General features: G+C 40.3%; 1 protein-coding gene across 1 annotated transcript in view; it reads left to right on the top strand.

The window, feature by feature from the left end:
- Window positions 1–308: 308 nt before the first annotated feature.
- Window positions 309–15,012, top strand: part of LRRC63 (leucine rich repeat containing 63) — a 62,188-nt gene continuing 47,484 nt past the window's right edge. Inside the window, exons 1-4 of the mRNA XM_030921872.1 lie at window positions 309–624; window positions 1,357–1,474; window positions 12,046–12,723; window positions 13,200–13,268. Of these exons, the coding sequence (XP_030777732.1) occupies window positions 1,390–1,474; window positions 12,046–12,723; window positions 13,200–13,268 (832 nt within the window). The 5' untranslated portion in view covers window positions 309–624; window positions 1,357–1,389. The remainder of the gene's footprint in view (window positions 625–1,356; window positions 1,475–12,045; window positions 12,724–13,199; window positions 13,269–15,012) is intronic.

The raw sequence follows: 15,012 nt of genomic DNA, 5'->3' as shown, positions 1-15,012 counted from the left end.
TCTAGACACCCAAGTAAAGCATCCTGTAATCGAGAGAAGTAAATAATAAATAATAGTGGTCATTGCCATTAAGCATAAGAATAGTAATAACAATTGTCACCACGGCGTTCCGTACAGCAGCTGCACGTGGAGCCGGCTTCTCCTCCGGTCCCCACGGCCCGCAGCCTCCCCTGCAGCCCCACAGGGCGGCTGAGTAAGGCTAGAGGACTCCGCGCGCGCCGCACAGTGGGCTGGGCCGGCCCCTCCCGGTGCCCGCCCCGCCGGTCCCGCCCCCGCGCCTGCGCATCAAGTGGCTGGGCTGGCTTAGCGGACCCCGGTTGCTAGGGTGTGTCTCCTTGGCCTCCTAGAGGGTGGATCCGTGGTGCTTCTTCGGGAACAGCCTCCTGCAGGAAGACCCGCCACCTTGCTGGACCTTTACCTCGCTGCCTAGATTCCGAGGAATAGGAGATAGGAGACGAAAAGCCAGTTGGTTTGGGAAGCGGCTGATTATCCTAAAGGGTAGTGTGGGAGTCCAGCACTTCCGTGCACCTCTTTGGGTACTACGGAAGGGAGATTTCCAGCATCGAGTGGAATGTATGACCAGGGAGTACACCTTGAGCGTTTGTGTGCAGTTATCTTTTGGCGGTAAACGGCCCATTTGTGCAGTTCCAGGGTGTTCCCTTCTAGGCTATCAATGGAGTAGTGCCATGCCAGGCACTTTTGATGTTGCCCTGCAAACTAAAAGCACATTTTAGGGGTGCATCTTCTGGCATCATTTCTAAACAGCATGAGTTGGGATCCAGCAGCCCTGGGAAACCTCATTATAGTGAAACCTACCTTATTTTAGGATTGAATGGTTTTGGCCCAAGCATAGTGGTTGAAAAGCCATTATAGAAAGAAAATAATTTGTTTGTGAATAGTTAGATATGGTGGGTCTTCAGAGGCTTATCTAATGAAGAGATCGTCTACATATTTCTGACCAAATTCTTTCTACATTTATAGTGATAACATTTTGGAGGGAGAGAAAAATATGTCATTTCGACTATTCTGAAAAATCAGTATTCACTAGTTGAAATAGCATTGGCAAATTGAACTTTGTACTAACATGGAAAATTGTAGAATGATCCTGGGTAGTAATAATACACATATTTTTAAAATTATACGTTTCCTTATAAACGTACATTTTAACTGGATTCTTTCTATTAATAGAAGTTTTAAAGAATTATTTTCTTACCCTCTTTTTTTTTCATAAAGGAATTCTGCTTGGATTCAGTAGAATATTGCAACAGAATGATTTTCATTAAGATGTAATCTAAATTCTTATTTTTCAACAATTCAAACATATTCAAAACCTTTTCAATTCTCACTTACACCAAGGATTATGAAAAACAGCACTTATTATTCATTAAAATGCAAAAGCCCCCACTACTTCTTCGAAGACCCTTACCTCCAAAATTCACTAAGCCGTCTTTACATGAGATAAAAACCCATACAGGTATGTGTATTAATCAGATATGTGTATTAACATTTATGTATCTTTCATAGAAATTCCTTGACTTGCACAGCTCAGAATCGCAATAAATACACTCACTAATAACTTACAAATGTTTGTTGTCAGATGAGAACATCCAATTCAAGCCTACAGATGCATTTATTGATACTTACTGGTGGACTTAGTAGGTTCAAGTTTACCTCATCGATAAAATGTACGTGTAACCCCAGAATTGGTACTCACAGGGCTTTCTCAGTCGTGCGTGGATGTGTGCAGAGCACTGAAAAATGTGAGTCACTCAACACCCATGCCCCCAGCTGAGGTGGAACGAGGCCACCTCTGCCTTCTTGTTTCAGCTCTCATGTTGTAAACAGGTACTGTGTTCCCTGTCTGTTTAGCGCTGTGTTTCCTGAATGTTTTGTGCTTTTAGTTAGTGATTTCACTGTGGGCCCCAAGCATAGTGCTGAAGGACTGTCTAGTGTTCCTGAGCACAAGAAGGCTGTGACGGGCCTTACAGAGAACAAGATATGTGTTAGATAAGCTTCCTTCAGGCATGAGTAGTGTTGTTGGCCCTGAGTTCAATGTTAACAAATCAACTGTATATATTTATTAAAGTGTCTTTAAATAGAAACAAATATAAAACAAAATTGCATGTTGATCAGTTGATGAAAATGTTGAAACCAGAGGTTTGTAGGAACCTAGCCCCATATTTCTCCTAGGAGAAATGGTTGAGTAATGAGTAATTCATTGTTTGCAGAACAGAACTACCGCAAATAACGAGGACTGAATATATTTAGTGAGCAAAAACAGACCTTACCAGTTCCCTTCATTAGTTACCCACTGAGATAGTGATTGTAATCAGTCAGTCATATAAGTAAATGTAAAATTACCCTGTGATAAGTGCTATGAAGTAAATATGAGCCACTTTTATAACTATAACTTTATATAATACTTAATCCTCTATTTCTGTGTATGGTTTCTATTCCCTCCTTATTATAAGCAATACATTTTCCCCTTCTTAGTCTCCTCTTCCATCTGATTTTAGTTGATTGCAGTTTTAGTGTCAACATTTAAACTGTTCAAATATACCTAGTCTATAACTTGATTTATAATGTTAAATTATCATCTTGTGACCTATGGCTATTAACAATATGTAACTCAACTTACCTGTAATACTGCCACAATTTCCTCTCTTACTTTCTCTCCCAACTTTTGTTACATGATTTCTACATCATCATTTCTACATTTCTAGAATGTTCTGTATTTACAATCTGCTCTGTAATATTACAGTATGTAGATTTACAGCTCAAGATTACCAGTTATCTTGTAGTTTCTCTATTCATCTTTTGTTTAAAGTTTATCTTCTAGTACAGAATTTCACAACCTTGGCACTATGGACATTTTGGGCTGGATGGCTCCTTTTTTTTGGTGGGGAAAGCAGAGCTCTCTTGCTGCAAAGGCTCTTGACAGAGGGCTTTGCACATAGTAGGTGTTCAAAATTTGTTTTATTATTTCATCTAAAAAAAAGAAAAAGAAAAATCAAAAAAACAGGATACATGTGCAGAACGTGCAGGTTTGTTACATAGGTATACATATGCCATGGTGGTTTGCTGTACCTATTGACCCATCCTCTAAATTTTCTCCCCTCACTCTCCACCCCCTAACAGGCCCTGGTGTGTGTTGTTCACCTCTCTGTGTCTCTGTGTTCTCAATGTTCAACTCCCACTTATGAGTAAGAACACACGGTGTTTGGTTTTCTGTTCCTGTGTTAGTTGGCTGAGGATGATGGCTTTCAGTTTCATCCATGTCCCTGCAAAGTACACGATCTCATTCCTTTTTATGGCTGCATAGTATTCCATGATGTATATGTACCACATTTTCTTTATCCGGTCTGTCATTGACAGGCATTTGGGTTGGTTCCATGTCTTTGCTATTGTGAACAGTGCTGCAATAAACATACATGTGCATGTGTCTTTACAGTAGAATTTGATTTATATTCCTTTGGGAATATACCCAGTAATGGGATTGCTAGGTCAAATGGTATTTCTGGTTCTAGATCCTTGAGGAATCCTTATACTGTCTTCCACAATGGTCAAACTAATTTACGTTCCCACCAACAGTGTAAAAGTGTTCCTATTTCTCCACAGTTTTGCCAGCATCTATTGTTTCCTGATATTTTAATAATCACCATTCTGACTGGCATGAGATGGTATGTCATTGTGGTTTTGATTTGCATTTCTCAGATGATTAGTGATGTTAAACTTTTTTTCGTATGTTATGTTTGTTGGCCACATAAATGTCTTCTTTTAAGAAGTGTCTGTTCATATCCTTCACCCACTTTTTGATGGGGTTGTTTGTTTTTTTCTTGTAAATATGTTTAAGTTCCTAGTAAATTCTGGATATTAGACCTTTTTCAGATGGGTAGATAGCAAAAATTTTCTCCCATTCTGTAGGCTGCCTGTTCACTCTGATGATAGTTTCTTTTGCAGTGCAGAAGCTCTTTAGTTTAACTAGATCCCATTTGTCAATTTTGGCTTTTGTTGCCACTGCTTTTGGCATTTTTGTCATGAAGTCTTTGCCCATGCCTGTGTCCTGAATGGTATTGCCTAGGTTTTCTTCTAAGGTTTTTATGGTTTTAGGTCTTACATTTAAGCCTTTAATCCATCTTGAGTTAATTTTTGTATAAGGTGCAAGGAAGGGGTCCAGTTTCAGTTTTCTGTGTATGGCTAGCCAGTTTTCCCAGCACCATTTACTGAATAGGAGATCCTTTCCCCATTGCTTGTTTTTGTCAGGTTTGTCGAAGATCAGGTGGTTGTAGATGTATGGCATTATTTCTGAGGTCTATGTTCTGCTCCATTGGTCTATATGTCTGTTTTGGTAACAGTAACATGTTGTTTTGATTATTGTAGCCTTGTAGTATAGTTTGAAGTCAGATAGGGTGATGCCTCCAGCTTCATTCTTTTTGCTTAGGATTGTCTTTGCTATATTGGCTCTTTTTTGGTTCCATATGAAATTTAAAGTAGTTTTTTCTAATTCTGGGAAGACAGTCAGTGGTAGCTTGATGAGGATAGCACTGAATCTATAAATTACTTTGGGCAATAGGGCCATTTTCATGATGTTGAATAGGAGTGATGAGAGAGGGCATCCCTGTCTTGTGCCAGTTTTCAAAGGGAATGCTTCCAGTTTTTGTCCATTCAGTATGATATTGGCTGTGGATTTGTCATAAATAGCTCTTATTATTTTGAGATACGTTCCATCAATACCGAAATTATTGAGAGTTTTTAGCATGAAGGGCTGTTGAATTTTGTCAAAGGCCTTTTCTGCATCTATTGAGATAATTATATGGTTTTTGTCATTGGTTCTGTTTATGTGATGGATTATGTTTATTGATTTGCATATGTTGAACCAGCCTTGCATCCCAATGATGAAGCCAACTTGATCGTGGTGGATAAGCTTTTTGATGTGCTGCTGGATTCGGTTCACCAGTATTTTATTAAGGATTTTCACACCGATCTTCATCAGGGATATTGGCCTGACATTTTCCTTTTTTTGTTGTGTCTCTGCCAGATTTCGGTATCAGGATGATGCTAGCCTTATAAAATGAGTTAGGGAGGAGTCCCCCTTTTTCTGTTGTTTGGAATAGTTTCAGAAGGAATCATACCAGCTCCTCTTTGTACCTCTGGTAGAATTCGGGTGTGAATCTGTCTGGTCCTGGGCTTTGTTTTGTTGGTAGGCTATTAATTACTACCTCAATTTCAGAACTTGTTACTGGTCTATTCAGGGACTCGACTTCTTCCTCGTTTCATCTTGGGAGGGTGTATGTGTCCAGGAATTTATCCATTTCTTCTAGATTTTCTAGTTTATTTATGTAGAGGTGTTTATAGTATTCTCTGATGGTAGTTTGTATTTGTGTGGGATCAGTGTTTTTATTCTGTCTCTTTGATTCTTCTCTCTTTTCTTCTTTATTAGTCTGGCTAGTGGTCTATCTATTTTGTTAATCTTTTAAAAAACCCAGCTCCTGGAATCATTGATTTTTTTGAAGGGTTTTTCATGTCTCTGACTCCTTCAGTTCTGCTCTAATCTTAGTTATTTCTTGTCTTCTGCTAGCTTTTGAATTTGTTTGCTCTTGCTTCTCTAGTTCTTTCAATTGTGATGTTAGGGTGTTAATTTTACATCTTTCCCACTTTCTCCTGTGGGCATAGTGCTGTAAATTTCCCTCTACACGCTGCTTTAGCTGTGTCCCAGAGATTTGGGTACATTGTGTCTTCATTTTTATTGGTTTCAAAGGACTTATTTATTTCTGCCTTAATTTCATTATTTACCCAATAGTCATTCAGGAGCAGGTTGCTTGGTTTCCATGTAGTTGTGCAGTTTTGAGTGAGTTTCTTAATCCTGAATTCTAATTTGATTGCAGTGTGGCCTGAGAGACTGTTTGTTATGATTTCCATTCTTTTGCATTTTCTGAGGAGTGTTTTACTTCCAGTTATGTGGTCAATTTTAGAATAAGTGCGATGTGGTGCTGAGAAGAATGTATATTCTGTTGATCTGGGGTGGAGAGTTCTGTAGACATCTGTTAGGTCTGCTTGGTCCAGAGCTGAGTTCAAGCTCTGAATATCCTTATTAATTTTCTGTCTTGTTGATCTGTCTAATATTGACAGTGGGGTGTTAAAGTCTCCCATTATTATTGTGTAGGAGTCTAAGTCTTTTTGAAGGTCTCTGAGAACTTGCTTTATGAATCCGGGTGCTCCCATATTGGGTATATTTAGGATAGTTAGCTCTTCTTGTTGCACTTTACCCATTATGTAATGCCCTTCTTTGTCTCTTTTGACCTTTGTTGGTTTAAAGTCTGTTTTATCAGAGACTAGGATTGCAACCCCTCCTATTTTCTTTTCTTTTCTTTTTTTTTCTCTCCATTTGCTTGGTAAATATTCCTCCATCCCTTTATTTTGAGCCTATGTGTGTCTTTGCATGTGAGATGGGTCTCCTGAATACAGCACACTGATGGGTCTTGACTCTTTATCAAGTTTGCCAGTCTGTCTCTTTTAATTGGGGCATTTAGCCCATTTACATTTAAGTTTAATATCGTTATATGTGAATTTGATCCTGTTATTATGAAGCTAGCTGGTTATTTTGCCCTTTAGTTGATGCAGTTTCTTCATAGTGTTGATGGTCTTTACAATTTAGTATGTTTTTTCAGTGGCTGGTACCAGTTTTTTTGTTTTTTTTTTTCGTTGTTGTTGTTGTTGAGACAGAGTCGCACTCTGTCGCCCAGGCTGGAGTGCAGTGGCCGGATCTCAGCTCACTGCAAGCTCCGCCACCCGGGTTTATGCCATTCTCCTGCCTCAGCCTCCTAAGTAGCTGGGACTACAGGCGCCCGCCACCTCGCCTGGCTAGTTTTTTTGTATTTTTTTTAGTAGAGACGGGGTTTCACTGTGTTAGCCAGGATGGTCTCGATCTCCTGACCTCGTGATCCACCCGTCTCGGCCTCCCAAAGTGCTGGGATTACAGGCTTGAGCCACCACGCCCGGCCTAGCAGTTTTTACTTTCCATATTTAGTGTTTCCTTCAGGAGCTCTTGTAAGGCAGGCCTGGTGGTGACAAAAATCCCTCAGTATTTGCTTGTCTGTAATGGATTTCATTTCTCCTTCGCTTATGAAGCTTAGTTTGGCTGGATATGAAATTCTGGGTTGAAAATTCTTTTCTTTAAGAATGTCGAATACTGGCCCCCAGTCTATTCTGGCCTGTAGTGTTTCTGCAGAGAGATCCACTGTTAGTCTGATGGGCTTCCCTTTGTGGGTAACCTGACCTTTCTCTCTGGCTGCCCTTAACATTTTTTCCTTCATTTCAACCTTGGTGAGTCTGACAATTATGGGTCTTGGGATTGCTCTTCTTGAGAAGTATCTTTGTTATGTTCTCTGTCTTTCCTGAATTTGAATGTTGGCCTGTCTTGCTAGGTTGGGGAAGTTCTCCTGGATAATATCCTGAAGAGTGTTTTCCAACTTGGTTCCATCCTCCTTATCTCTTTCAGGTACACCAATCAAATGTAGGTTTGGTCTTTACACATAATCCCATATTTCTTGGCGGCTTTGTTCGTTCCTTTTTCTTTTTTCTCTAATCATGTCTTCACACTTTATTTCATTAAGTTGATCTTCAATCTCTGATATCCTTTCTTCCGCTTGATCAGTTTGGCTTTTGATACTTGTGTATGCTTCACGAAGTTCTTGTGCTGTGATTTTCAGCTCCATCACTTCATTTATGTTCTTCTCTAAACTGGTTATTCTGGTTAGCAATTCGTCTAACCTTTTTTCAAAGTTCTTAGCTTCCTTGCATTGGGTTAGATCATGCTCCTTTAGCTCAGAGGAGTTTATTATTATCCACTTTCTGAAGTCTACTTCTGTCAATTCATCAAACTCGTTCTCCATCCAGTTTTGTTCCCTTGCTGGCATAAAGTTGTGATACTTTGGAGGAAAAGAGGCATTCTGGTTTTTGGAATTTTCAGCCTTTTTGTGCTGTTTTTCCTCATCTTCGTGGATTTATCTACCTTTGGTCTTTGATACTGGTCACCTTTGGAAGGGGTTTCTGTGTGGACATCCTTTTTGTTGATGTTGATGCTATTCCTTTCTGTTTGTTATTTTTTCCTTCCATCAGTCTGGCCCCTCTGCTGCAGGTCTGCTGGAGTTTGCTGGAGGGCCACTCCAGACACTGTTTGCCTAGGTATCACCAGTGGAGGCTGCAGAAGAGCAAAGATTGCTGCCTGCTCCTTCCACTGGAAACTTTGTCCCAGAGGGGTACCCGCCAGATGCCAGCCAGATCTCTCCTGCATGAGGTGTCTCCCAGTCATGAGGCATGGGGGTCAGGGACCCACTTGAGGAGGCAGTCTGTCCCCCTTAGCAGAGCTCAAGCGCTGTGCTGGGAGCTCCGCTGCTCTCTTCAGACCCAGCAGGCAGGAACGTTTAAGTCTGTTGAAGCTGCACCTACAGCTGCCCCTTCCCCCAGGTGCTGTATCCCAGGGAGATAGGAGTTTTCTCTATAAGCCCCTGACTGGGGCTGCTGCCTTTCTTTCAGAAATGCCCTGCTCAGAGAGGAGGAATCTAGAGAGGAAGTCTGGCTACAGCAGTTATGAACTTCCTGGTGGCTTTGTATACACTGTGCGGGGGGGCAGGGGAGGGGACGGCGGGGCAGGGGAGGGAACTGCCTACTTAAGCCTCAGTAATGACAGATGCCCCTCCCCCCACCAAGCTTAAGTGTCCCAGGTTGACTTCAGACTGCTGTGCTGGCGGTAAGAATTTCAAGCCAGTGGATCTTAGCTTGCCCGGCTCTGTAGGAGTGGGATTCACTGAGCTAGACCACTTGGTCCCTGGCTTCAGGCCCCTTTCCAGGGGAGTGAACAGTTCTGTCTCACTGGCATTCCAGGCACCACTGGGTTATGAAAAAAAAAAAAATCCTGCAGCTGGCTCGATGTCTGCCCAAATGGCCACTCAGTTTTGTGCTTGAAACCCAAGGCCCTGGTGGCGTAGGCACCTGAAGGAATCTCCTGGTCTAGGGGTTGTGAAGATGATGGGAAAAGCATAGTATCTGGGTTGCAGTGCACCATTCCTCACGGCACAGTCCCTCATGACTTCCCTTGACTAGGGTAGGGAGTTCCCGGACCCCTTATGCTTCCCAGGTGAGGCAACACCGCACCCTGCTTTGGCTCACCCTACATGTTGGGAAAAGTTATTTAAGCATCACTTCTCCACCCAATAAGACTGCCTTTTTCTTTTCTCCCATAGTATTCCATATTTACCCCTACAAACCACTTATTATAACTGTTTACCTGCCTAGTTTCTATACTAAATTGTGAGCTCTTTCTTGGTAGTAAGGTTTGTGTTGTATCATTGTACCCCCAGCACTGTTTGTACAGCTGGCACATGGTAGGTGTCAAATGTGCTTTGAATGAATTGATGAGAACAATAAATATGTGTTGTATTATCAAAGAAGGATGGATTGCATAGGGTTTAAGGTAGACTTTGCTGTCTCAAAAGTGCAAAGTCTCATGTGAGACAAGGCATGTCCCTTTGTATTAGTTTGGTTACTCTAGAGGGACAGAACTAATAGGATATATGTATATATGAAAGGGAGTTTATTAACAAGAATTGACTTACATCATCACAAGGTAAAGTCCCACAATAGACCGTCTGCTAATTAAATAACCTGGTGACTTCTTTGAAAGTAAAAAACGATTTGAACTGGTTGATAAGAGAAGATATTCCACATAGCGTGATGAACATGTGAAATGAAGTCATATATGAGCAATTGGGCCTTTTTGGTTGTCAGAAATGATTGCAGTAACTAAGGCTTCATATTGGAGCCTTAGTTTTGCCTTAGACTTCATAGTGAGTCATCACACAAAAAGGTGACATAAAGTAGTTCCTGTTCACTTAGATTTTTATATGGCAAACTAAGAAATCTGAATTAATACCGATTCTGATAATTCAGCGAAAACATGGTATGACAATATCAGAAAACCAATGGGAAATTAACTCAGTGAAGACTAGGACGATGCCAGTGATAATCAGGGGAAAACCTTTTTTAAATTTTTATTTTCCTATTTTGTTTTCATGACATTGGGTTTGAAGAGAGGGGTTCATAAGTGTATGGGACTGTGATATTTTGCTGTCTCTCAAGTGCCATATTGATCAAAGTTCAAATTTTGTCTTCAAGTTCAAGACTTGGTTCTGAGTCAGCAGAGGTTAACCCATTGCTGCTGGGGAGTGGGGGTCTATTGGAAGAAAGAAAGGGACATTGGTGTGAATGATTGTGGAGGACTGAAGATTTCCAGAACCCATCTCAGGCCTTGGACATTTTCAATATAGTTTATTTGTTGGGGGTTGCCAAAGCAGTACTAAATTAGTACTTCCATATAGTATATAATCAGACTGTGTCCCTTCTCCCAGCTCAACCTAGGCCTGCTAATTCTTACACAAGCCAAGGGAAGGAGGGGCCTGATCAGTTCTTCCACCCTATTTTTTTACTCTCTTTTTCTATTCTTTTCATTTTTCCTTTTTATTTTCTTTTTTTTCTTTTAGACAAGGACTCGCTCCATCACCCAAGCTGGAGTACAGTGGTGCAATCATGGCTTACTGCAGTCTCAGTCTCCTGGGCGCGTGGTACCCTCCCACCTCAGCCTTATAAGTATCTGGGACTACAGGAGCATGCTGCCACACTTGACTAATTTTTTTTTTTTTGCAAGGATAAGAGTATTGCTATGTTGCCCAGGCTGATTTGAACTCCTAGCCTCAGGTGATCTTACTATCTCAGCATCCCAAAGTGCTGGGATTACAGGCATGAACTACTGTGCCTGGCCCTACTCTCTTTTTCAACTCATATTATAGTTTTGGTTCCTCCATAAGTGGGGCAAGGTGTGGGGAAGAGTTATGTTGTTAAAAAGTTAATAATTAAAGTGAGAATCAGCATCAGTCTTGTACCCCATGGAAATGTCAGGAGATACAAGTCAAGTAATTAAAATGATTCTCTTATATTACTCTGATCAGGAAACAGCACTGGATAAACCAATACATTTTGCTGTTCTGCAAGTATCAGTGGGGGAGGTGGATAGGGGAAGAGTGAGATGTTACTTTCTCCTTGTGGTATATATTCCTCTTATTTATAAAAAGTCCCCCTCACTTAGTTTGAGATAGGGGACATCATCCCTCCTACACCCTCAATGGGGAGGGAAAAATCAGGGAAATGCATAAACTCCAATAGCTCTGTTCAGAGGAAATACTCTCTCCAAACTCAGATCAGTCTTTAGCTGTCCGTATAGACAACAGATGGGTGAAGGGTGAAGAGCTGAAGGACTTATTTTGGCTACCGCTTGGCAAATTTTGCCTTAATGAATCTATTATCTCCTCATTTGAATATACAGATCCTCGTCATTTATTGCGCTCAGCTGAGGGAACAGAAAAATGTCATTTCACATTCTGTTGCATAGGAAAGAAAAGGCATATATGATTCCTGCCTAAGAATGCAAGCTCAGTGCATTTTCTGGACATAAGATAGAAAAGAATACTTGTTGTTATAATCTAAATGAGCTTATGGCACCTGTAACCACTATCAGATTGTTACCATCTTCAAAAGACACATTGGTCTGACGTCTGGCATTTAAAAGAAATGTAAATCTTTGGTCAAGGAAATTTCAAATGAGGGAGAGCTAATGATGTATGATAAATAGCAAAACTTCATCAATTGTATCCATCCCTATTGCCAGAGTTTTAGTGATAACGTCTCAAAAATCTAGTCTATTATTGGAGCTTATATCTTCCCTTCTCTCTACCAATTCTGTTCTTCCAAGAATAGTTCTCTACCCTTTAAAAGTCTAATACAATTTAGCCTTTTCACTTCTCCAGTTGCTCACTCAAACTTTATACCAGTCATGTCAACACACATCCTGGTAACTGAGCAAGTGTATACAGAAACATTTTTAGAAGGTGAGAAAGGGGTGAGTGGGTAAAGAAAAGTTGTGAATGCTAAGATATTTTGTCTGTGACATATTGATATATATAATTTAATTTTTCTTTTTTTCTTTTGGTTTAGCCAAAACTGGTAAAACTGGGTCACTACACGTAACATTCACTGAAGATGAAACCACTTCCATTAAAACGGATAAAACTCGTTTTCCTGATGTTTTAAGAAATCAATCATTAACACCTATCAATATCCAAAATATCTTTTTTGATCATTGTGTACAAGAAAGAGTGACTGCAATTTCATCACCCCAAAAACCTACTAAGCATGTCTATGAGCAGATTCCAGATACTGCTACTGGTTCCATATTTTTTCCACGTTGTCATTCAGCTTCTACTCGAATTTTTGGGAAACAAACAAACAAAATGGAAAGTTCCAGAAAGTTGAAAACTATGAAAGATGTTTATACTGAAAAAAGGCTAGAAAACATTTTAATTCTTTCTTCCAAGTTTTCCAAACCTGAAAGTACTCCTGGCTCAGTTATCACTCACAAACTTGAGAATGTGCACCCTGAGCATCAACCTTTACCGGAGAGTCCAGGCGATACTTATCAGCACATCTCGAGAGATTTAAGTGCAACAGTGCCAAGCCCTCCACCTACAACTGTATCTGTGAAACCAGAAGGACAGTGGCCTGAATGTTTTAAACCAACTGCTACATTGACACTAAAAGTTACTCAATTTCCAGGTTTTGTTTCCTTGCCAACACCAATTTTACCAAGAAAACCTCACAGGCAGTCTGTGATAGGTAAATACAATCTGAACATAGTATAATTACAGAGTCAAGTAGAGTAAAGGGGAGAGAAGGCATGCAAGCTAATGGTACCCCTCCCCGTTTGGGTTTGCAGAGTGGGAGGATGGAATCACCTTTTTTCTATACATATAATACTTGAGCCATAGGGCATTAACAGAAGTCCTGACCTTGCAGATCTGCCAAGGCCAGACTGGGTATTCCACTCAGATGGTGATGATGGGAACCAACAAAGGAATTCAAAGGATCAGAAAAGCTAATATAGAGAAGCAGTGAGAATACACAATCATTCAAAAGGTGATCTAGATGACCTCCAGAAGTAGAATGCCAATGCTGATAGATGCCTTCATGAATACATTTTCATGGATAATTGGAATCCATTAAATGATGAACAATTATATTGAAGTCATAAAACCCTCAAATGAATTTTTACATGTATCCAAAGTTATCCCATTTGTTTTTCATTTTTCTAGAAACTCTTGTAGCAGAACATGAAAATGTAGAAAGTGTCCCAAAGCAAATCCTACCAAGACCACCTGAAGGTAAATGCTAGATTTATACAATTCTTTTAGAAACTGTATATAAGATTATATCTTTAAAAAATTATGAATGATTTTGTGTGTTTATGTGTGTGATTCACACATGCATAACACACATATGTCTTACCTCATTTTCAGATCCCTAAGTCATTTATGGAGCAGCTATTTCTAATATATTGACTATGAACCAAACATATTGATGTTGAGAATATAAAAGCTGATGTACTCTTAATCTGGGTGGGGTGGACAGACATACAAAAATATGAATTAACTATTTGCCATGTGCCAGGCACTGTTTTAAGTGCTTTGACCTTAGTTACTTAGAAGAAACAAATGAAAATGAAAAATATCTTTGAAGAAAGATTACACCATCCTAGATTTACATTATGTCTACAAACAATCTCTCAAATATAGTGTGTGGTAAATAATTCACAATTACCAGGCACACAAAGAGAAAGACAAAATGAATGAAAACTAGCAGAAACAATAAACAGTAGAAACATATCCACAGGATTATTTGGTATTAGAATTATTGGACACATTTTTAAATAACCTGGTGACTTCTGGGTTTTTTCCATTACTAAGTAGTTTGTATTGGACTATTAAAGCTGCCAAAAATATATAAAGTCGCTATTGAAGGAACTGCACAGTAACAAATGTGGGCGTGACTTGAGTAGAACTGGACAGTAACCAATGTGGATGTTACAATTCCTGAAAGAAGGGAAGCTCTGCCTTTACCTTGCCTTTTGCCTGAGGGTGTTTGTGGTGTGGGAGAATGGATTACAAGTAGAATGTGGTGGTTTTAGTGGATTGAGGAGCTAGCAGTCAGACTTCAGAGCGGCCTTGGGACTTGAGGGAGAAAATCTTGGCAAGGAAAGAATTGAAGGAAGGTGAATCAAAAAATCTGCATACAAGCTGGGCACAGTGGAGCGCAGCTGTAGTCTCAGTTCTTGAGAGGCTGAGGTGGAGTATCACTTTAGCCTAGGAATTCGATGCCCACCTGGGTAACATAGTGAGACTCAGTCTGTGTTAGGCCATTCTTGCATTGCTATAAAGAAATACCTGAGACTGGACAATTTATAGGGAAAAGAGATTTAATTGGCTCACAGTTCTGCAGACCATACAAGAAGTGTGGTGCTGGTATCTGCTGCTGGTAAGGGCCTCAGGGAGCTTTTACTCATGGTATACAGCAAAATGGGAGCTTGAACATCACATGATGAGAGTGGGAGCAAGAGAGAGAGTGATGTGAGGTACAGGTGCCACACACTTTAAAACAGCCAGATCTTATAAGAACTCACTATCATAAGGGCAGCATGAAGCCATGAGGGATCCACTCCCATGAACCAGACACCTCCCACCAGGCCCCATGTTCAACACTGGGAGTTACATTTCAATATGAGATTTAGAGGGGACAACATCCAAACTATATCACTCCACCTCTGGCCTCTCAAATACCATGTTCTTCTCACATTGCAAAATACAATCATCCCCTGCCAATAGTTCCCCAAAAGTCTCAACTCATTTCAGCATCATTCAAAAGTGCAAAGTCTCATGTGAGACAAGGCATGTCCCTTGGTATTAGTTTGGTTTCTCTAGAGGGACAGAACTAATAGCATATATGTATATATGAAAGGGAGTTTATTAACGAGAATTGACTTACATCATCACAAGGTAAAGTCCCACAATAGACCGTCTGCGAATTGAGGAGTAAGGAAGCCAGTAGTGACTCAGTCTGAATCCCATAACC

Source organism: Rhinopithecus roxellana, chromosome 18, assembly GCF_007565055.1.
Source record: "Rhinopithecus roxellana isolate Shanxi Qingling chromosome 18, ASM756505v1, whole genome shotgun sequence".
NCBI lineage: Eukaryota > Metazoa > Chordata > Mammalia > Primates > Cercopithecidae > Rhinopithecus > Rhinopithecus roxellana.
Note: the sequence above shows the minus strand (reverse complement) of the source record. Positions and strands in the feature narration are given on the sequence as shown.